Here is a 23,440-nt window from a genome sequence, read left to right on the forward strand (position 1 = left end):
ATTGCACTTCACCACGGCCCGTGCCGGTAATTAAGCCATTTGACCAGCTGTCGAGAACCGATCGTACATAGTACAATGTTACAATCGGTTACATTCAAGACTATTGGCTTTTATTTTTCTCCACCCGACCACTATTCGACGCCCGTACAAGGAATGTGAAACACTGGCCGCATTTTTTAATTATCTCTTTCTGAATCACCTTCCAAGGAAGCTAAGATCGACCTCTTGTCTATTTCCGCTGTGGTACTTTTGCTCCAACCAGCGCACACCATTCCGGGTCTCGGCGACGCCCGTCTATCCCTTGGGGTCCGACGTTGATCCTGCATCACATACACAACTTATGGGTTCTACAGTATGTACCTAGGCAGTAAGAAACTGGAGTGAAGTGTGATTTGGCAATCGAAGAAGTATTACATTGAATTTTGAGCCGAATTTGGCATTAAATGCCCGGATATATGGCAGGAACTAAAATTATAACACGCCCAGATCTAAAACGAGAGCTAAGATATGCAGTACTATACTATATCATGTATCGTGGGTCATGAATCATTTGTCATGAATCGAAAATAGGCCCATAGGCCGGAATACCTTGGGATTCAAACTCGTAAATCACCTTTTTGGTCATAGCAGGGTTACTGATACAGAAGACTGCCTCAGCACCAAATTCGTCCACCTGCTGTCGCACCGTCGGAAGCATGTCAACACGCCCATCACGACTAGTGTCGAAAATAATGGGGTCAGGGCCCATTTGATGAACAAGATCCATCACACCTTGGCCATAGGTCTTGACAGGGGTTCGGGTTTGCCAGATAACCTTGATGAGAGGTCGATTCTTGTCACCGAGGAAGCCAAGACAAGGACCAATTCCAGATCCTGTAGTAACGATGATGATACGCTTGAAAACACGCATACCATAGCCAACACCACGCATCAGTACAGCACGCTTCCAGAGGTATGCTGGGGGATTTTGAATGGTATCAGCAGTCCAATCACCAGCTTTGGAAACCACGATAGACCAGCTTCGACGGTGACCATGACCATGGGGCTTCATGACTTTTCGAGGCTGCTGGGGTTCTTGATTCTCTTGGGGCTCTGGGGTGCCTCGGATCTCTTGCGGCTCGACCGGCTCGACCGGCTTTTCATTCTGAATCTCATTCACATTTTGAGTTGACGGGTCAGGGAAACCGGCGAAACTGTGCCAATCACGAAGAGGATGTTTGGTGACTTGAATACCTTTAGCAAAGGCGATAGGGGTATGATCAAAGTGAACACGCGTGGCGTGAGTAGAAAGAGGCTCGGTTTGTACTTTAACTTTGCGGAGTAAGACCCACGGATGAGCGACAGCAATGATAGCTGCAATCAATAGCCAAAACGCAGGCAGAGTGACCAAAAAGTGGCCAAAGCTGTCCAGCTCCGCTCTACTGACTTCATGGACGAAGATCATGACAAGGACCACAAAAAGAGCTAAGATAGTCCATGAAGCAAAGCGATGCGTGAGCTCAAAGTAATCATGCATCTTTATGCGGAATTTGGGATAGGCCACGATGACCATGACCAATAAGAGGGCAAGAATGATATATGACACCGTCACAGGTGCAGCCGAGAACTTGTGATCTGAGGCAGTACTGATGGGCGAAGATGTGAAATACGTTTTTGACACCACAGCAACGAAGCCAATATACCAAACTAAAGATGCCGTACCACAGCCACTGTGCACACCTCCATAATGGGCAGCATTTGCGGCTCTGCGACGAATCCAAAGTGGTGCAGATCTAGGCACAGAGCACACAATTCTATAAATTGCATTGACAACCATTGGGTGACGGGCGAGACCACAAGCCACCAGGTTCACTGCTGTGGCATCGACAAGTGCCAAAAGCTGGCGATTGGCGATCATCACCCATAAAAATACAGCCAGATTTGCGAAGAACACGATACCAAAAAGTCGTCGATAGACAGTAAGAATGCCATATCTCAAGCGGGAGAATGCCTTACGCTTCGGCGCTGGTGCCTGGGCTTCAAGATCATCTTCCAGAGCAGCAGTCTTTTCATCTTTTGGCTGGGGCTTTTTTGAAAAGTAAAGCTCGAAAATGGTATTATCAGAGTTCAATCGATTGTGGACCACCTTTGCCGGGCGTTTCGGGAGGCCCAATTCTTTCCTTTCGGCGTCCGCCATGGCCGATGGAAATTGATGAAAAATTGAGAGGTTGAGATTCAGCGGATCACGTCCCAAAGGGAGTAACAAATAGTCTCTCTTGCGGGGGACCAGAAGAGGGTAGATACCTTCTCTATGTTGAGGCTGGCTAGGGGAGGGTAAAAAAGCCAACCGAAGAGGATTTAATGGAAAGTCCCTCACGAAAGCCCCATAGTTCCCGGTTTACACATCGCATGTGGGGATTTCAGAGATGGCGGCAGCACCGTTGGGGTAGTGATATGCATCAGCTACAGCCAGTTGATTTTCAATACAGATTTGACCGGCGCCAATGGATTACCTCGCTGATCCAAACGCCGATGCCAGAGTCCCGGGAATGTCGACCCAGGTTCCAGCCTGTGATCAACACTGCACTATGTACCCCTCTGGTATAAGCCAGCACCACTCACATTGCCCACATAGTGTACTCCGTACTCAAATTCAGCTTAGGGTTCTGTGAGGATTAGTTTATGTTCGGAGAGCCTCGGCCGCCGCCCCGCGGTGGGACAAAATGGATCAACAAAAAACCATGGATGTCATGCCGATAGTAATGATCTTCCACTCAAGTACTCTATACGGAGCATCCCTAGAACTATTTTTCACTTATAACCGATTAGGCTCTAGCGGTGAAAATCAAGAAGGAGAAAAGAAGAAAATTTAATAGCGGGAAGAACCGGAAACTTTCCACTAGAGACGGAATATTGATGAACCCCGATAGGTTACTGAATACTCCGTACAAACCAATTATTCCAATTGAGGTTGAAAGAAAGCCGCCTTGCTTTAAATTATGCTCACGTTTTGAATATTTTTTTATTTTTTTTCTGCCCTGCATGCCTACGGAGTCCGGCTGGGGTAGAAATCAGATGGTGTGACTATCAGATGCAGAAAAGGTGGCCTTGAGAAACCAAAGTACGTGCATGTAACCTGGAGATGTTGATAGTATGGAGAAGAGAGTACATGTACAGTATCACATTTGTTTACCAGATTTGACTCGACTGAATTTGACAAAAACCTGTCTCATTCTCACAGGATTTGGGGCTAGTACTGGTAGCCAACCAAAGCTCCTCCGTAGATCTGTTCCGCAACAGACTGTCACCTCGGCATGAAAAGTTCTGTCAACATGTTGATCTGATCGCCTAGATCGAAGTCTCGTCGATCTGGCTCCTGTCTTGAAATACGCATAGGCCGCTGCTTGCGGGCTGCGGGGACCCGCCTGCAACGCAAACCCCTTTGACCCAGTGGAACCACGGACCAAAGGATGGTCTTTTTTGATAGATGAACTCTTCTTTACAGCGCGCCTTGGTTTCAATGGCATGCCCGAAGGATTTAGCATGCTATTACTTAGGCTAAAGCTGCAGCTATGAAGGATGGTCCTTAGTCCTTCATACTAGGTCCATATAACAAATGGACAAGGATCAGGGGTACGGAGCCGGGAGAACACCGAGACCCGTCGTGGTGGCTGGCGATAGGCGCTCGACTAAGTGGAACTCAATGGATCCACCATTTTACATGGAGGGCACATGTTGAAATGATGAAACAGTTCAAGACGAAGTATTGTAAGTAAATTACCCACAATGTTTCACTACTGTACGTGTTGTATGTATGTATGCATAGGGTGGGTTTTAGGATTTACCTTGCTTGCCTCGTGGTGGATTTGAAAATGTGAGTTCATGAGATCTGTAAAAAATGAAAAAAAAGTAATAAAAATAAAAAATAGAAACCTAAAACAACAGAAATCAAGAGGCGCTGAAGTGGGTCAAAAGAAACCATCACAAGAATAAATAACTACAAAACAAATCAATCACAAGAACTCCAAAGTCAGGGCGGCGGACAGTTCCAACCAGTGGGTTCCCCATATTCCCTTCTCTACCCCGAAAAATGACCCAACGATTTGCCCCCCAAAAACGCCAATTACCGAAATCCAATGGTTGCGTATCTAGTTTGAAGCTGGGACAAAGGAACTAGCTGTAGCGATCTTCTTCGCTAGGGCTTTCGTGGGTTGAGAACCAAGGAACTCAAAGGAAGTCAACTCGGCGCCCAACTCACGAGAGACCCAATTTTGGACAGCTGTAGCTTTGAGAGAATCGACTAATAAGAATTGTCAGCATCACAAAGCATTGAGTAAGACAAATATCGAGTAACTTACCTCCCAACGCGGATAGAGGCAGATCTGAGTCAATAGCATCGGCAGTTGTAGCCATTTCCTTTGCCAGGTATTCGCTCAGAGCATCAAGGACGATATTAGTGGCTGTCTCTGGTGAATCAGCCTGTTTGAGCAGGCTTGCAGTGGAGATGGCGGATTCATCCTCGTCATCCACTGCGAGAGACAGACGATGATCGAACTTGCGGTCAAAGAGCCAGTCCGCAGGCGGAGCCTTGCGAGAAAGATTATCTGTCATACCCGCGACGATCTGTGGTGGCAAAGAGATATTGCTGTTGATAATGACTCGTAGTAAGGTCTGGAGCTCACGAGTCATGATTTCTGTACCCTCCAGGTGCTTATAACGACGACGGCGCTGCTCTTGATCCTCGGAAATATCGCTAAGACCACTGGCATCTGGAACAAGACCAATGTTGATAGAAACACCGGAGAGACCATGAGAGCGGCGCCATGCCATGAGAGCATCAATGAATCCATTTCCAGCGGAGTAGTTAGTCTGACCCATATTGCCGATGACACTGGCAACAGAAGACAAACCAACAAAGAAAGCTAGGCTTTGGTCCGAAAAGAGATTGTGTAAGTTCAGAGTTCCACGAATCTTCGGATCAGTAGACTTCTTCCAGTCGTCAAATGTCATGTTTTCGAACATTGCATCCTGGCAAAGAATAGATATTAGCAAGTGCTAAATAGAAAGATTGAGTAGTACAATGTAGTCATATGGACTCACCCTGAGCACAGTAGTGCATTGTACAACACCTGCAACACTCCACTTCATACTTCGAATCTTGAAGGCAAGATGCTCAATGTCTTCTGGCCTGGAGATATCGCAGCGGACTATATCAATACGGCAGCCTCGACCACGGAGGAGATCGAGGGATAATTGTTGACTATGTTGCGCGACGCCAGATCGTCCGAGAAATACCAAGTGGCGAGCTCCAGATTCAACCAGGGTCTCTGCAAATGCCAGTCCAATATTACCCAGACCACCGGCCAGAATGTATGTATTCTGAGCGGGCAGTCCGCTAAGGTTGGGGAGTGGAAGAACAATTGGGACCTTGCCGGAAGCTTGGAGGTCGAGAGTAGCTCGGGTGTTGTTATCCTTGCAGTACTTAAGAGCGCTTTGGAGGTCCGAGATAGGGAATTGGGCGTAAGGCTCAACGTTCTCCAGCAGATGGTGCCTCTTCATGAAGTCAATGACCTGGCGGAGAGAAGCGTGAAGGTTGCCAGGCTTCTCTGAGAAGATCTTCTGCAGCTGAGGTGAAGAGAAAGCACAACCACTCTCAACAAAGCTCTCGGGTAGAGCGCTGAGCTTCATGTCCTTCGATAGGTTGATATACTGCCCACCAGGTGCGAGGCATCTCGCGGCAACACGTCCAGGGTATCCAGCCATAAAGCAAATGCTGGCATCGACTCCACTGCCATTGGTCAGTCTGGATACACTGGTCTCTAGGCTGCTGTGGACACTGAGGATGCGATCTTTCAGAGCTGGGTAGCGAGCAATAAGCACATCAATAGTTTCCTGGGAGTCAGTGGCCACAATGACCTGCATCTCCAGACCAAGGGCGTAGTCGATCATTGCTCGAAGGGTCTGACTGAGAGGACCGGCGAGAAGAATTGAGTCGTTCGAGCCCAAACGTCCGACCTTGGTGAGAATCTGATGAGCGTTCAGATACGCCAGGGGAGTCGAAATCACATTGGCTTGATTCATGTTGGCATGAATCCTGACAGTGTCACTCTCCGTAACGCGCATTGTTGTTGCAAGTGGCGAGGATTGAGAAGCGAGAGTGAGCACCTTGTCACCGACATCCAAATCACGGACACCAGAGCCAATACGAATGACCTTGCCGATGAGTTCGAACATGGGAAGTACGGTATCCGGTGTCTTACCAGCAGCGCCCTTCAGATCAAACAGTGTGGCCATCTCGACCTTGATTTCGGTGTGATCCTGAGGGAGCTCAGTAGGGATATCTCCTTGTTCCTCCCAGTGGAATTTATCTGCATCTTGATACTTCAACTGGAGGGGTCTAGATTCGAGGGCAAGCTCCGAGGGTACGGGCCTAGGGCCATGCATCAACGTGTGCATGGCCTCATCCACATCTGGTGTCTCAATTACTCTGGGGACAAGTAGCTTTCCATCGGAAAGTCGGTACTCCAGATCCGAACGGCGAGTGGAAGTTTGTGTGGTCAACTGGAGGACATGCATGATCGTCGAAGCCATTCCTGTGTCATTCTGCAGGTCATTCTGATCAACGAGGAGCTGAGGGATAGTGGTGTTCCAATGTTCGTTGCGAAGTGTTCGCAATAGACCTCCCATGGCACCATTTCCGATGTTCTCAATGGGACCTTGGCTCCAGAATGGCGAGACCCAGAGCAAGTTCTGAGCTTTGATAAGATTTTGTAGGCTCTTCAGGTCACTCTCGGTCCACTCGGTGACCCAGGAGCCTGTCAAGTCGAGCAAGGAAATGACGGTTTTTCCTGCCAGCGAAGCAGCCTCGTCCAATCCGACGTGTACCAAGCGGGTACCACGGGTGGTAAAGATCTTAGCGAGGTTGTCGAAGATAGTCTGTGATTCTGGGCTCTGCTTTCCACCCAGAACGAAAATCTCGGGGTCGGTAGTCCAGGGATCAGGGCTCTTCCGGGCAATTATGAAGCTGCGATCTTGAGTGATATCATGGATCTCCAGTCCAACAAAGCGTTGAAGAGTCTCTACTGCAAGATCGAAATTTTTGTCCGAGACACCGATTGCTGCAAAGCCACCTTGATCAAGAATGATAGGCAGGGAGGACACGACAGCGTTTGTAGTCTTGCCACCCCACACGCTTGGGTCATCGATGACGACGAAGTCATATGTTGCCTCGGTGAAAGATGCGGGGAGATCTTCAACAGAAGCGAGTGAAAGAACTTGAGTTCCAATGTGCTGCTCTGAGACTTGCTCCTTCAAATCATCAGAGGCGCCGCAAAGAGCAATAGTGGCTTTGCTCAGGCAAGGTCGACTACCTTGGCCAGGAGAAAGAGTTTGCATGCTTTGAATCCAGGGGCTGGATGAGGTACATGTAGCAATCAATGCTCTAGCATCACCGTTGGTGTGGCAGAGACGGTTGAACCAGTCAGCGGGTTGTAGAAGGCTATTCTCGACAGCTGCAGCCTTCTTCGCTTCTCGGGTATCTGTATTTGTGGCGAGAGGGGACTCCAGATGCTCGTTCCAAATGATAGACGAGTAACGACTCTCTGAGCTGACATCCTGTTGCTTCTGGGAGTTGGGGTTGAAAGGAAGTTGTCCTAGACGGACACCTTCGAAAGTAACCCACGGCTGGGACAGAGATGTATCCGAAGCAATACATTGCGATCTTGACTTCCCATCACGATACTGTGTTTCCGTGTGGACCACAAATTTCTCACCTGCCTGGGGTCGGAAGCCCAGAGAAATATATGCGTGGTCAACTCCGACAGGGATGTTGGCATTGTTGTTTGATAGAGCCTCGGAGCACGAGAGAAGTGCGGTCTGGAAGAGACAGTCGAGCGTGGTGGGGTGGATATAAGTAGGAGATTCCTTTTCGTAGGGCATCCCTTGCTTTGTATCCGTCACCAATCCAGAAATCCAAATTCGAGGCTCTTTCTCGCAGAATGAAACCCCGGTCATCGTCTGGAAAGCCGGACCAACCGTCAGTCCTCCTGTTTGGGAGAGCCATTGGTATGCTTGGCTCATATCTCCGGCTTTAGCAACATTCTGTGTTTCTTTGATGCGAGCTACAGCAGCCGCCCAATTCTCCGTGCATTGAACACTGTCCCGATTCTCATATCGAGTGGCGAAAGCACCCTTAGAGTGTTGGATCCAGCCACCTCCTGATGGAAGCGAAAAGATTCCGAACTCATACCAGCCAGGCATTCCTGGGTGAGGAGATACTTGGAGCACAGTCTCAAGTCCTCTCTCGTCGTCCGGAATCACGACACCACGCATAAAATGGACATCCTGGAACTCAATACCCTTGACATTGGCTTCATTTTCGGCGAGTTGACGCGCTGCTTCAGTAACCATCACAAGCATACCGGCAGCTGGGAACATAATCGATCCGGCAACAACATGGTCAGACATCCAGGGATTCTCGGAGAGGCGCAGGAAGTTCCTCCACCGAGGCTCGAGCGTATTTTGATAGTCTAGAGGCGCTCCAAGAATATCATGGCGCGGATGCTTGCGCTGTCTCAACTGAGCAGTCTCCAGAGGTTCGTGCCAGAAGGATGTTTGGTGGTTCCAGGGGTAGGAGGGTAGGTCAGACACCATTGCTGGGGGAGTGGAGTCTACACAGCTATTGGCCTTCGCAAGGTCTACTTGATGTCCAGTACTCCAAAGAATACCAGCAACTTCAAGTGAGGTTCGCAAGGCATTCTGGTTCCGCGATACTAGAGAGTGGTAAGGTAGAGATACCATGCTTGGACTGACGGCCTTGAGAATCTGGGAAACCGGTCCCTTCAGAACCGAATGGGGGCCAATTTCCAGTAAAGCAGTCCACTTGATAGGAACTGGGCGGCGACGACCCTTGATTGACTCACTCAGCTTCGCAACCTGCGAGACGGCAGCTGTGAACTCGACCGAGCTGATCATGTTTCTGACCCAATAGGCTCCACCAAGCTCGGAAGGATAGACACGCTCCTTTGTCACGGATGAGAGCATTGGGATCGATCCATTATACCGATCCTCCGGCTTGATACAGTCGATTGCATTACCGACAACCTCGACGAGATCCTCCATATGAGGCGAATGATAGGCTGTGTCAATGCGCAGCTTACGAGCAAAGAGGCCGTCAGCCTGCAATTGTGCTTCAAGCTTGTCAATGAACTCAACATCTCCAGAAAGAGTTGTGCTTGTGGGGCTATTGACACACGCCACAACGACAGAACGTGGAGGTAGAGGGTCAAGATATTTTTTGGCATTCTCGGCAGAGATTCCAGCTGCCAGCATACCACCCCGTCGGTCACTCTCGGCAGCCTGCTGCGAGAAGAATCCACGGAACCATGCTACTCGCATGGCATCCTCGTGAGATAGATAGCCAGCTGCGTATGCACCGGCGATTTCACCACTGGAGTGTCCAACAACAGCCTGTGGGCGGACAGACCAGCTCTCTAGGAGATCAGATAATGCAATCTGCAGAGCACATGTGATAGGTTGACTGCGATCAGGCCGGTTGATCTGACTCTCTTTTCCATCCAGACGGATTTCCTCAACGATATCGAACGGGCAGCCCATAGATGTCAGGGCTTTTTGTGACCGAGCTATGCTCTCCTTGAAGACGGGAATTCTCAACAATTCCTTACCCATGCCGGCCCATTGACCACCTTGACCAGTGAAGACCCAGGCAAGTTTGGTCTGGGCTTTCCGGCTAGCACGAGAAAACTTAGGGAGTCCTTTCTTGAGGGTGGTCTGTAATTGATCGAGCGAGTTCGCAACTGCAAAACTGCGGAAGCCCAATTGGGACCGACGAGTCAACATGGTATGGGCAAGATCTTTCAATGGGATATCTTGTTCGGCCTTCTGCCGTCGGAGAAGATAATTGCTCCAGCTCTCACTCAGACGCTCAATACCAGATTGATCGAACGTAGAGTAAACCAAAATGTGAGGAGTCGCCTCTTTATCCTCTCCATCGCCCTTAAAGAATTCCTTGGTGCTTTCCAGAATGATGTGGGCATTGGAACCACCAAACCCAAATGAATTAATGCTCGCCCGTTGCGGCAAGTGATCGGGCCATGGCATCGTTTTATCGCTAAGGCGTAGACGCCATTCGTCTAGTCGAATTTTGGGGTTGATGTTTTTGAACCCTGCATTTGGAACAAGTGTACCTTTTTCCAGGCACAAGATGACCTTTATCAGACTAGCAACTCCAGCAGCACCTTCGGTATGACCGAGGTTTGTCTTAACAGAGCCCACATAGATTGGCTCATCAGTCGGTGTTCGTGCTTGGCCTAGAGTCATCCCAACAGCGGACAGTTCTGTCGGATCCTATTGGTACATGTTAGCATTTCTTATTTCTCAAGGCTGGATATCAGTGAATTTTTCACTCACACCCACTGGAGTACCAGTCCCATGTGCTTCAAAGTAAGCCGTATCTCTCATTGAAAGGCCGTGCCGTTCATAGGTAGACCTAATTAAGTTGGCTTGAGATGTTGGGCTTGGCAAAGTGATACCAGGAGTACGTCCATCCTGGTTGATACCAGTGCCTCTGATAATAGCTCGGATATTATCTCCATCAGCCATGGCAGCTGAAAGAGGCTTCAAGAGTACAGCACCAAAACCTTCTCCTCGACCATATCCATTAGCGGACTCGTCGAAGGAGTGGCTTGTACCATCAGGGCTCATCATGTGCATGTAAGAAAGCCTTTGTGTAAAATTAGGGTGTAAGATGAGACTAGCTCCAGTCACAAGTGCCTAGTCTCATCGATTTAGCACAGTTCATACGAAGCGAATATGTATAGAATGCAGGTCTTACCATTCCACATTCACCAGAGCGTAAAGCCTGGGCTGCCAGGTGGACCGCAGTCAAACTTGAAGAACACGCGGTATCCATCATAATACTCGGGCCCTGGAGATCAAAAAACCATGACAATCTGTTTGCCAACATGGTTCTTCCATTTCCAGTTGCAGAATTATGGGGCATGTCATAAATATCCCTGGTTGATAAAAGCTCATAGTCATTTGTCATTGAGCCGGAGTATACAGCCGTATCACTCCCAGGGAGTGTATCTATGGGGATTCCACCTGTTATATTCTGTTTAGTTGACTTGTTCTCGTGTAAATTAGCAGCACTAACGGAGCATACCATTTTCAAAAGTTTCATACGCGACCTCAAGTAAAAGTCGCTGCGCAGGGTCCATTCCTGCCGCTTCCTTCGCGGTAATCGAGAAGAACGGCGCGTCAAAACGCGAAGGGTCTTCTTGCAAGAAGAATCCACTGTCATGATTGATCTGATTGTCGCAATTAACAAAGTCAGAAATTCCCGTTCAATGCACTACTCAGGAAATCCACATACCGCGCCTTTTCGCTCATGGCTCGGATGATGCCAGGCAGAGGCCTCATAACGACTGGAGGGAATCTTTCCATGTCCAGTACGCCCTTCACATAGCATCTGCCAAAAATCCTCCACTGATGTCGCACCTCCAGAAAAGCGACACCCGATGCCAATAACCGCGATTGACTCCATCTCTGGGTCAGCGACCTTCGCGGTCGGTATACCGGGCATCTTGAAATTATTATTAAAGGGGGGGTTGAAGACAAGTTGCTTTGCGAAAAGGTCAAGACAGGACGGGATGCTGTGGGGTATTAATTATACTCGGAGGGTGTCTCCCGGGATCGGGAAGTCTCCATCGTTCTGGCAGACAAATAACATGGAGATGTGGACCTTGCAAGGCCGGTGTCAAGGTGTGGGAAGACTCGCCGTCACACGCGTCCTTGACTGGCCATCCATCGTCCTGGAAATGTAGTGTGGAGCATCGAGCTTCAGTAAGAACAGGGCTAGATATCCAGGTAAGTTCACGCTACATCTGTAAGTCGAGTCCTCCGTAGTCTGTACTAGTTAGTACAGATTAGTACAGTATGTCGTCGGCCGCCTAATGGCATGTTCTCGCTGTACTCCGTACTGTGTATTGATAATATAAAATAAAATTACAGAAATTAGAAAGAGATGTACCCTTGTCGATCCGCCTGGTCTTGGCCCCTCCAGTATAGCGGCAACCCTAACCCTTTGAAGAGGAACATGCATATATTCTACATTAGACGGATCTTAGTGTCGGCTCTATAACTGTGTTTCCCTGGCATGTGCGGCTGAAGCAAACCCCATGGCAGATCATAGAAGAAGGTCTTTCTAAGCGGAGCCTTTGATCCACGAACCGGATCGTCAATCCCGTCAATATCTACAAAACGCAAGCAGTGAGGGGCAAGTTGATATCATGATAATGCATGCGATATCCTCTCGCGTGCAACCTCTAACAATTGTCTGCAACATGACCCACCTACTCTTATCGCCCATGCAGGGTGGTTTGCCATTTTGGAGGGGAATGTTGCGACAGGAGGATTGTGAAATCGGTTTACCAGTCTGTGTTTTCGTATTACAAGATCCTTTTCCTGCATGCAGGAAAGGATCTTCAGTGCATACTCCACCGGCCCGCTGAGGGTATGCACAATTGCCAACCTAAAGTCCACTCGACCGTCTTGGCAGTCCACGCGCGCCAAACATGCTCCGCATATCATCGTGGGTGAGAGGATCTCGGACTTGCGATCCCGCAGTGGAGAAACACCCTGTCCTCGCTTGTCAGCCCCCCCCAGTTCAACAATTTCGGAATTGTAAAAGGTAGGAGATAAACATTTTAGTAGGTCGTTGGATCTCACATTACTTACAAAAGAAATATACAATTCCTTTTTACAAAAAACCTTAGCTAGAGATCTGGTCGTTTGCCACTAGTCATGCACCATAAGCTATGGATATCACTAAAACTATAATCTTTTGGCAAGTCAACATCGAAACCATCTTCAAATTGTAGTTCGGACCTCCGTATCCTGAAACTAACAACGCTAAGATTTTCTCATCTTCTTTTCCTCATTCTCAGAATCTTACACTGCATTAATGAGAACACTCAGGGGGTACTCCTCGCCCCCACATCCCCAAATGTCCACAAACTGACGATCCACTCATATTATCTCGTTGGAGTCGTAGTCTACGCTAAATGGTCACTAGTATCTGATAGTTCCTAAGATTCCACGTATAAGCTTCGTTCCGGAACTCTTTGCCTCCACCATACCACACTCACCATCCAGTCTTTCGCGGCCCTACTCTGTAAAGGTGTCGATTATACACCCTACGGCCTTCCCGAAACAAACAGCTTTCCCCGGCTGGAATTGCTTTCAACAAGATTTACCTCGGAGCTGACGGGTTACGATTTCCTGTTCTTCTCTCACCGTCTTTCTATCCCCACCAACTTACTCGCCGAACCGTGAAAATGGCTACCCAGAGTGCCATTGTTGTTCAAGAGCCAGGGCGCGCTGTGCTACGCAAGGATGCTGCTATTCCTGAGCTACCGGAAAATTATATCCTCGTGAAAACTAAAGCGGGTATGCTATTTGAATTTCATTCTTCATATGACCCTTACGTCATGTATGAATTGATTGACTAAGATGTGATCTAGTGGCCTTGAACCCCACGGATTGGCGTCACATTGACTATGTCTCCTGCAATGGAGCGACTGTAGGATGTGATTATGCTGGAATCGTGGAAAAAGTTGGTTCGCAGGTTACGAAGCCCTTCAAGAAGGGTGATCGGGTCGCTGGATTCGTGCATGGTAGCAATGCAGCTCGTCTCAACGGCGGTGCATTCGCTGAGTATGTGATTGCGAAGGGAGACCTTCAGATTCGTATTCCAGACCATATGTCCTTTGAAGCTGCGGCTACATTTGGCGTGGGATTGACGACAGTCGGTCAAAATCTATACCAGATCTTGGAACTACCATTCCCAGGCGAGAAGCCTTCTGACGGCGACGAATCTGAGGAAACAAGTATTCTCATTTATGGAGGTGCGACAGCTACCGGCAGTCTCGCTATTCAACTTGCAAAGTTGTCCGGGCTTCGAGTAGTTACAACATGCTCCGAGGCCAATCGCAGCTTGATGTATGAGCTCGGTGCACATGCTGTTTTCGATTATCATGACCCAGAGGTCAGCGAGCAAATCAAAGAAGACACAGATGATGCTCTGGAGATTGTGCTTGACACAATTTCCACCCCTCAATCAGCTTCAATTTGCAGTGCCGCAATTTCATCTGCGGGCGGCTCCTACAATGCTCTTCTCGATGTTCGATCTGCGCGCGAGGACGTGGATTCAAATGTTTCGATGGCATATGATGTTTTGGGTGAGCCTTACCGCATGAGTGCGCAAGAATTCACACCTGATAGCGCCAACTTTGAATTTGGTGTCAAATGGTGGAGTGTAGTGCAGAAGCTCCTCGAAGAGCGCCGCATCATGCCTCATCCGTACCAGGTTAAGTCGGGAGGTTTGCAAGGGGTGTTGAGTGGCCTTCAATTGCTCCGAGAGGGCAAGGTCAGAGCCAGTAAATTGGTGTACCAGATTGAAAATTCATGAAGAGATATTTTTTTACTTTAGTCTTTGGGCGGGTCCTCGAATGACTTCAATCAAGTCTTTCATGAAATCACGACATTTAGTAGCTGTTGGTAGATTATCTTGAATTGAGTCTCGGAACTTGGACGTCAGTTTTCGAAAAAAAAAAATTGGAAAATACAAGCCGGCTTAAAATATCCTATACTATTCCAATGACTGATCTGTCACGCGATTAGCCTGGCAGATTCTACTTGTAAGCGATGCGCTCGCAAATAGCATTGGGCCCATTAGTGAAACATAGCATATCGGTAAGGGTGGAAGGTCATGACACACTGTGCTGATTAGTAGTTAGTATCGAATAGAGATGGAGCATGAAATATGAACATCATAAAAATTACTACTAAAATTACTAGTGGTACTATGTGTTGTGTCACTCCATGGCCCGTGGTATCGAAGATCGAAGTCGTTTCAAAAAGTGCTGGGGAATATAAAGAATGATAAATGCACACACTGCCATTACACTGACAGGGCCTTAACGCGACTGACTGCGGACTCCGCTAAGCAGCGATACTCAGTACAATGTTTGATCACACGGTGGATCCTTTCGTTCGGCGTCGTGGTCATCATAGATGACAAGAAGCACTCGACTTGTTTGATTAGGTTGATATCCCATGTGCCAGATGCGGAATGAGGATTATGTACGATGTTTTTGGAGAGCGTAGTGGATGCCACGACGAGATAATGAAGAAGAATTCTATAGTTGTGAGATGAGAATAAGCATGAGAGCAATGAACAGGAGTGGGGATTGGTTCTGACATACCCAGCAATAAATGGATTGTCGCCAGGCATATGCTTCATTAATTTAATTGATGCCCTGGCTGCGTTTTGACATAGGATGCCAGAAAACAGCGCAATATCGTCTGATAAAAGGCCATTGCTGTACCTGGCAAGTTCGATATTTATATCAGGGCCGTGTGATACAATCACTCGATGGATTGATAGCAGACAGTTGAAATAAGAGAAGTGAAGACTGAGAAATAGGATAGCCACCCTGGAACCAGGAAAGGAAGGAATTTCTTGAACATCTGGACGATATCTTTTGGGAACACTTGCTTTCCATTCCCGAAGCCTTAAATCTAGCGTAGCTACTGTACTGGCAAGATCCGACATTGGGCAATTAGAAGTCGCCGCTGAGCAGAGAAATTTGTATATTTTGCCTTTAATCACGGAGAGCTCGCAGTAAGACCTGAAGGCGTCAAAATAGGCATCATCATTCTCGGATGCTATTTTACATTGATGTGTTGATAGGCCTGGTGAGAATTCAATATAGGTGTCCTCGTCGTTCTCGCCCAGGGGTGTCCCAGCTCGAAGACAGACGCTGTATGGATTTAGAAAAGAATGTAAATTTTCGGGACTTCTCGGGGATACTCACTCTCGATCTAGACAATACGCAATCCAAAAAACTATTCGACGGTGGTGGAGATCCTCTCCCCGATCAGTGGATGTATTTTCGGAATCCACTATCAAGAGCTGATGGATAATCCGAAGAGCGGAAGCAATTAAACGACCACATGGTTCACTGCTCAGAATACCAAGGAAGAAGACAGCCTGGAAGCAGAGTTAGATAACGCAATGTTTACGAGAAATAGAAAGTCGGTAAATACCATTCCTAAAAGTGCTTGCGCTGCACAGAGTGTTGGTGGTCCACTGCATAAGGCGTTCACGACATGACATGCATTTTTCATGTACATCCAACTCAGTTGGTAATTGTACTGTCGAATATCAGAGCCCTTTGAGCGCGTTACATGTGACAATGCCAGAACTACATTAACACACGCCCAACGGTCTGCTTGGTCAAGAGTGACTATGCTGTCTTCATCACACATCGAGAGTAACGAAATTGGCTCGAAAATAGGGACTACCAGATTAAAATTCTCGAGAAACTCGAGAAACAATGCCATGGTTTCACCAATTCCTGGTAGAGGATAGAGAGTTGTCGTGGCATTTATGTCGTCAAAAAGTTGATCGTTATCAGGTACTCCCAGAGTACAGATTGGCGTGAAATTATACAAGCCCTCTCCTCCCAACACATTACCAGTCCTTTCTTGATCGCCTTCATGGAGCGGCAACGCTTTTGCGTCTGCATTACTTGTGGGATTGATGGGGGTATGTGAATATGCCGGATCTCCCAGAATGGAGTTGTCGTCGGCCTTTGCGTCGTAAGGAACCTTGCCTTCATCCACGCCCTCTGGTGGTTCACGCATAGATAAATGATTCTCATCGGGATTTGAGTTCTCCGGCTCTGATTCGCTTATGGTATCCCACGTTGCGCTGGTTTCATCCTGTGCGGGTAGCGCAGCCAGGTCCCCAAAGTAAGGAGGGTGAGCATGGTCATTACGGGGACGCATCAAGCCCAATCTTTCAAAGAAATTTTCCATTCGCTCGATGCCTGATTCAAGTTGATCAATTTTACTTCGTCTGGGTACTCACATGGTTAGTAAATTGAGCTTCAGACAGGATAAAACGCATGACTAACTTCTCTTTATTACGACGACGTCTGTATTCGTTGACGGAGCACGAAACATTGAGCTTCTCACACGAAGTGCATCTATTCTTTGTAGTCATGTCACATTTGACCTTCCTGCGATGACACTCCAGACAAGCCTAAGAGATATGAATAGTCAGTGGATGTAGATGGGCCACAAAGAAGCATACCCACTTTTCTTTTCCATCCAGGTTTACGAACGCGATCTGATAAAATGGGCGCAGCATTTCGGTTACCCGATTTTTCTACTCTTGCCTGTTGGATTCGAAATTGTTGAGTCCGAGTTCTGGTCAGAGGACCTGGCGACTGTTGACTAGGACTTGGCATGTCAAAAATGCAGAGGCCAACTGGCTGCGAGACGGAGAAGTAACTTCCGAATTCCCGCCGAGATGAACTCGGAGGTAGGGTTGGACAAAAAACCTCGCGAAGGTCGGAAGAACAGTTGCTGTGGGTATCAGCAGAGTTAAAATTAATCAACAAAATGAATAGAACGACGCGATAGTCTCAGAAAATAGAGTCACGGCATCCTCAGGGACTTCCCCGCAAAGCATCTCGCGGCATGACAGTTGCGGAGTTCTCAGTGCAATATTAATGGGCCGGTCGATTCCTCGGTTTAACGTTGATTTAGCTTCGAGAACAAAGAGATTAAACCCAAAATCGGAGGGAGAAAACGGGCGACAACTTAGGAAATACCAGGGTCAGTATTTTAACCCCCTGTCTGGGCTATTCCTATTGGACTATCTGCAGTTTCGGATGCCGGAGGTTCCTTTTTAACCACATCGTTCGTATTGATGTTGTAAAATATCGACGGAACACGCTATAACCTCCGCTTCCGAGACTGTATAATATCGGCCCTGCGGCACTCAACACCCCGATTGAATCTCCGAGCCTCCTCCCATCGCGCTCGAGAATATTGCCACGAGACTTGGCTGGTTAAGGAGGCAAATCTGTAGGCTCGTTTCAAATATTTATCGATTGAGTGTAGAATTGATTAGTGGAGGCCTGAAACTCGCTGATTCGATCTTGAATATGGCTGCATACATAATATTACACCGGGGTGTAATTTATGCAGGCATAAAACAGTATCTTCATCTTCTTGGATTGCTAGTAGTCCATTTTCCTTTTTACTGGTTTACTTCATATCTACATATTCCGTACTCTGTTTTTCAATAAGCTATGAACTTATTGAGAATCAGTGTATAAGTCTGGGCGCGGAATCCGGACGTTCTTACATTAGTGTAGACCTAAACACAGTCCTATCATTCCGGAATGCCCTGGATCGGCCCGCCGGAGGTTCTACACTTCTACATGCCTAGAGAGTGCCACATACTATATTATAATCTGCTCGTATTTATTTCTCTATTAATTATTGTGTACCGCATCCGTCAGCGTGACAATGATCATTTTCCCGTTAGGATTGTGATTTTGAATTTCCCCTGTCCAGCCGATTCATTTTCTTTGTCCTAATACCCCTGCTTGCGAGTATCACCCCAGGATATACCCCAGTAGTGGCTGAACTACTTAATCCAATCTAGCAGGACTTTTTCTCTCAATTGTTGTCCTGATTATTTCATCGACTGGGCATTTGGTAGTGTGACGATAGCTTCAAGTTTCCAGCTCGGTTGAGTCAAAGGCCTTGCCTTTGTATACAAACACTGCTGGGTCGAAGTAAAGCGGATCAATATGTCTCTCCTGGGGACAATCAACCCAAATCCACCTCGGTCTCAATCCGTCGTGAGTCACAACATGCCCGATTTCCCAACTCCGGAGGATGCCATCACGGCCGAGGATGAATACGATGGTTCTGAGAAGAGCAACAGCGGTGCCACTCTCCAGGATGAGGATGAAGAGAAGAAGATGGAAGCTCGCGTGGGTGCACTCGCAAGGCAACTCACTCGACACTCAACCCGATACTCCGTCAGCGGAAATTTCGAGAATCCCTTCACTACTAATAATTCTGAATCAGATGTCAACCCCCATAGTCCCAATTTCAGTGCACGCAGTTGGATGAAGCATCTCCTTGCTATCCGTTCACGAGACCCTGAAAAGTATCCAAATCGAACCGCGGGTATCGCTTTTAAAAATCTCAACGTGCATGGTTTTGGGTCACCCACAGACTACCAAAAGGATGTATTGAACAGTCTATTGGAGGCTGGAACCATCATCCGTCGACTCTTGGGTGCAAAACTACAGAAGATTCAAATCCTTCGCGAGTTCGATGGTCTTGTCAAGAGCAGCGAGATGCTTGTCGTGCTAGGTAAACCTGGCTCGGGATGTTCTACTCTTCTCAAAACCATTGCTGGCGAGATGAATGGTATCTCAATGTCCGAGGACTCGGTGGTGAACTACCAAGGTATGTACAACAGGATTGGACCTCGTCAAAGCACACCTTGTTGACATTTTCTCTCATAGGAATATCGGCCAAGCAAATGAGAAAGAAATTTAGAGGCGAAGCAATCTACTCAGCTGAGACTGAAGTCCACTTCCCCCAGCTCTCCGTTGGAGACACGCTTGTGTTCGCTGCATTGGCCCGGGCCCCTCGTAACCGATTCGATGGTATCACTACTAAACAGTACGCCGAGCATATGAGAGATGTTGTGATGGCAATGTTAGGCCTTTCCCACACTGTCAACACACGCGTCGGAAACGATTTTATCCGTGGCGTTAGTGGTGGTGAGCGCAAACGTGTCAGTATTGCAGAGATAACTTTGAGTCAAAGTCCTTTGCAATGTTGGGACAACAGTACGCGTGGTCTTGATAGTGCCAATGCCCTTGAATTTTGCAAAAATTTGGCATTAATGAGCAAATACTCGGGGACAACCGCATGCGTTGCAATCTACCAAGCCTCTCAGAGCGCGTACGATGTATTTGATAAGGTTACTCTTCTCTACGAAGGCCGACAGATCTATTTTGGACCGACAGGTGAAGCAAAGCAGTACTTCGTGGATATGGGATTTGACTGCCCTAATCGTCAAACAACCGCCGACTTTTTGACATCAATTACGAGTCCATCGGAGAGACAGACTCGCCCTGGCTTCGAAGGTCGCGTACCTCAGACACCGGACGAGTTTGCCGCAGTATGGAAGACAAGTGGTGCTCGTGCTGCGCTTCTCAAGGATATTGAGACATACGAGAATGATCATCCCATAGGTGGTTCATCCTACAATGACTTTGCAAATGCCCACCGCACTATCCAGGCAAAGCACCAACGTCGTGGATCCCCATACACTATATCTATGTTGAATCAGATTAAGCTCTGTGTCATTCGCGGGTTCCAACGTCTTCGTGGCGATTTCAGCTTGACAATCACGGCTCTTGTTGGAAACTTCATCATGGCACTGATTATCGGATCTGTTTTCTATCGGTTGCCAGATACTACTGCTAGTTTCTACGCCCGGGGCGCTCTTTTGTTCTTCGCTGTCTTACTCAATGCGTTCTCCAGTGCTTTAGAGATCCTCACACTCTACAGCCAGCGACCAATTGTTGAGAAACATTCCAGATTCGCTTTCTATCATCCCTTCGCTGAAGCTGTGGCATCGATGCTCTGTGATGTCCCCTACAAAATGATCAACTCAGTCACTTTCAACGTCCCTCTGTATTTTATGACCAATCTGCGTCAAGAAGCTAGTGCCTTTTTCACTTTCTGGATCTTCTCCGTCGTCACTACATTCACAATGTCGATGATTTTCAGAACTATTGCTTCGGCATCAAGATCACTCTCACAGGCACTTGTGCCAGCTGCAATTTTAATTCTCGGTATGGTCATCTACACTGGATTCACTATCCCAACCCGCAACATGCTGGGCTGGTCTAGATGGATGAACTATATCAATCCAATTGCGTATTCCTTCGAAAGCTTCATGGTCAACGAATTCCACGACCGAACATTTGAATGCGCGATGGTCATACCCTCGGGCGGTTTCTACGATGGGCTCTCCATGGCCAACCGAATTTGCTCGACTGTGGGCGCTGAAGCCGGATCAACTGAAGTTTCTGGATCTCTTTACCTAGAAATGAGCTTTGATTATGTCAAATCGCATCTGTGGAGAAATATGGGGATCATGATTGGTTTCTTGATATTCTTTGCCGCGGTTCATCTACTGGCAACAGAGTATATCTCGGAGCAGAAATCAAAGGGCGAAGTTTTGCTCTTTCGACAGGGTCACCAGCCGAAATATCTTGGTGGTGAATCAGATGCAGAATCAGCCCCGGTCCCCAACACCAATGAGAAGACAGATGAATCTAGATCCGAAGATATTTCCATCCAACGTCAAACAGCAATTTTCCAATGGGAAGATGTTTGCTACGATATCAAAATCAAAGGCGAGCCTCGGCGGATTCTGGAAAATGTTGATGGATGGGTAAAGCCTGGAACTTGCACTGCTTTGATGGGTGTATCTGGCGCTGGAAAAACCACATTGCTCGACGTCCTGGCTACGAGAGTTACAATGGGCGTAGTGACGGGCCAAATGCTTGTAGATGGCCAGCCTCGCGATCAATCATTTCAAAGGAAAACTGGCTACGTGCAACAACAAGACTTACACTTGCCTACATCAACAGTCAGAGAGGCATTGGAGTTTAGCGCTATCTTACGTCAACCAAAGTCAGTCAGTCACAAACAAAAGGTTGCTTATGTTGATGAAGTGATCAAATTGCTTGGAATGGAAGCCTACGCAGATGCAGTAGTGGGTGTACCTGGTGAAGGTCTGAACGTGGAACAACGCAAACGATTGACTATCGGCGTCGAACTTGCTGCGAAGCCCCAACTTTTGCTCTTCCTCGATGAACCCACGAGTGGATTGGACAGTCAAACCTCATGGTCAATCCTGGATCTCATCGATACATTGACACAGCATGGCCAAGCCATTCTTTGCACTATCCATCAGCCGTCCGCAATGCTATTCCAACGTTTTGATCGATTGCTCTTCCTAGCAAAGGGTGGTAAAACCATCTACTTTGGCGAAATTGGTGAAAACTCCAAGACATTGTCTGATTACTTCGAGCGAAATGGTGCACAAACCCTCTCTTCAGGGGAGAATCCTGCTGAGTGGATGTTAGAAGTGATCGGTGCAGCACCAGGCTCACACAGTGAAATTGAATGGCCAAAGGTTTGGCGAGAGAGCCCTGAATATCGCAAAGTTAAGGAAGACCTTGCTAAATTGAAAGAAACCCTTGCTGCAAAGCCCAAAGAAACAGCTGGTCCTGATGCATATTCCGAATTTGCTGCCCCGTTTTATATTCAGCTGTACGAATGTCTGGTTCGTGTCTTTGCTCAATATTACCGAAGTCCGATATACATCTGGTCAAAAGCTGCACTTTGTGTGTTGACCTCGTTATACATTGGGTTTTCGTTTTTTAATTCCAAGAACTCAAACCAAGGACTTCAGAATCAGATGTTTTCTGTGTTCATGTTGATGACTATCTTTGGGAATCTTGTTCAGCAAATCATGCCAAACTTTGTGACGCAGCGATCACTCTATGAGGTCCGTGAACGGCCTTCAAAGGCTTATTCATGGAAAGCATTCATGACGGCAAATATCATTGTGGAATTGCCCTGGAACACTTTGATGGCTGTCTTGATATTCGTGTGCTGGTATTATCCAATTGGACTATATAACAATGCTAGTCAGACTGAGTCGGTCACAGAGAAGGGCGGTCTCATGTTTCTTCTGATTTGGACATTCCTTCTCTTCACATCAACATTTGCACACATGATGATTGCTGGTATCGAACTAGCTGAAACCGGTGGAAATCTTGCCTCTCTTCTCTTCTCACTGTGTCTCATTTTCTGTGGTGTTCTAGCCACCAAAGAAGCTCTTCCCGGATTCTGGGTCTTCATGTATCGTGTCTCTCCTTTCACGTACCTTGTCTCTGCTATGCTTTCGACGGGTCTTGCGGGAGCAGACGCGACGTGCGATGATGTTGAATATTTGAAATTCAACCCACCTTTCAACCAGACCTGTGCTGAATATATGAATCCCTACATTGCAGGGGTCAAGACAGGCTACATCCTCAACAAAGAAGCAAAATCTGATTGCCTCTTTTGCACAGTTAGCAAAACTGATGACTTTCTTGGCCAAATTGGAAGTAGCTATGATGATGCATGGCGAAACTTTGGCCTTATGTGGGTTTATATTGCTTTCAATATCTTCGGGGCAGTCTTCATCTACTGGTTAGCCCGAGTTCCCAAAGGGAAAAAGGCATCCGGTGCTACCTAGACTGTAATTTTGATAAATTGTCGTCTGAAGATCGTCTTGATCATGCCAGTCTCTTCTCACCTCTTATCCCGGCATTTAGACCCTGTGCATTCTTCTTTTTGCATTCCATTCCCTTTTTCTTTCTTCCTGAGTTAAATACGTTCTTTGTCCTTCTTTGTTCTGTTTGTTCTAGATCTCTTTTTTTCTCCACGCAATCTTGATTGAAAGAGTTTTGTAAGTAAGAAATTTAACGCA

General features: G+C 47.4%; 5 protein-coding genes across 5 annotated transcripts; 2 read left to right on the plus strand and 3 right to left on the minus strand.

Annotated features, from left to right (window-relative positions):
• Window positions 1–553: 553 nt before the first annotated feature.
• On the minus strand, window positions 554–2,176 carry N7469_000061 (uncharacterized protein; the record flags this gene model as incomplete). The annotated part of the gene is made up of 1 exon (XM_056638981.1): window positions 554–2,176. One exon carries the CDS (start codon window positions 2,174–2,176, stop codon window positions 554–556), a length of 1,623 nt encoding a protein of 540 aa, XP_056504738.1.
• Window positions 2,177–4,127: 1,951 nt separating this feature from the next.
• N7469_000062 (type I polyketide synthase) lies at window positions 4,128–11,581 on the minus strand (the record flags this gene model as incomplete). Its single annotated transcript, XM_056638982.1, has 7 exons — window positions 4,128–4,279; window positions 4,338–5,007; window positions 5,080–10,344; window positions 10,408–10,770; window positions 10,832–11,100; window positions 11,162–11,306; window positions 11,372–11,581. The coding sequence occupies 7 exons, from the start codon at window positions 11,579–11,581 to the stop codon at window positions 4,128–4,130; spliced, it is 7,074 nt and encodes a 2,357-aa protein (XP_056504739.1).
• Window positions 11,582–13,334: 1,753 nt separating this feature from the next.
• Window positions 13,335–14,467, plus strand: N7469_000063 (zinc-binding alcohol dehydrogenase family protein; the record flags this gene model as incomplete). Its single annotated transcript, XM_056638983.1, has 2 exons — window positions 13,335–13,446; window positions 13,521–14,467. 2 exons carry the CDS (start codon window positions 13,335–13,337, stop codon window positions 14,465–14,467), a joined length of 1,059 nt encoding a protein of 352 aa, XP_056504740.1.
• Window positions 14,468–15,764: 1,297 nt separating this feature from the next.
• Window positions 15,765–17,315, minus strand: N7469_000064 (fungal specific transcription factor domain-containing protein; the record flags this gene model as incomplete). The annotated part of the gene is made up of 4 exons (XM_056638984.1): window positions 15,765–15,821; window positions 15,908–16,051; window positions 16,108–16,892; window positions 17,159–17,315. 4 exons carry the CDS (start codon window positions 17,313–17,315, stop codon window positions 15,765–15,767), a joined length of 1,143 nt encoding a protein of 380 aa, XP_056504741.1.
• Window positions 17,316–18,734: 1,419 nt separating this feature from the next.
• N7469_000065 (pleiotropic drug resistance family ABC transporter) lies at window positions 18,735–23,206 on the plus strand (the record flags this gene model as incomplete). Its single annotated transcript, XM_056638985.1, has 2 exons — window positions 18,735–19,341; window positions 19,401–23,206. The coding sequence occupies 2 exons, from the start codon at window positions 18,735–18,737 to the stop codon at window positions 23,204–23,206; spliced, it is 4,413 nt and encodes a 1,470-aa protein (XP_056504742.1).
• Between the last annotated feature and the right edge of the window lie 234 nt (window positions 23,207–23,440).

Source organism: Penicillium citrinum, assembly GCF_028827155.1.
Source record: "Penicillium citrinum strain IBT 23319 chromosome Unknown utg000001l:1.0-4955037.0:1.0-4956770.0, whole genome shotgun sequence".
NCBI classification, from domain to species: Eukaryota; Fungi; Ascomycota; class Eurotiomycetes; order Eurotiales; family Aspergillaceae; genus Penicillium; species Penicillium citrinum.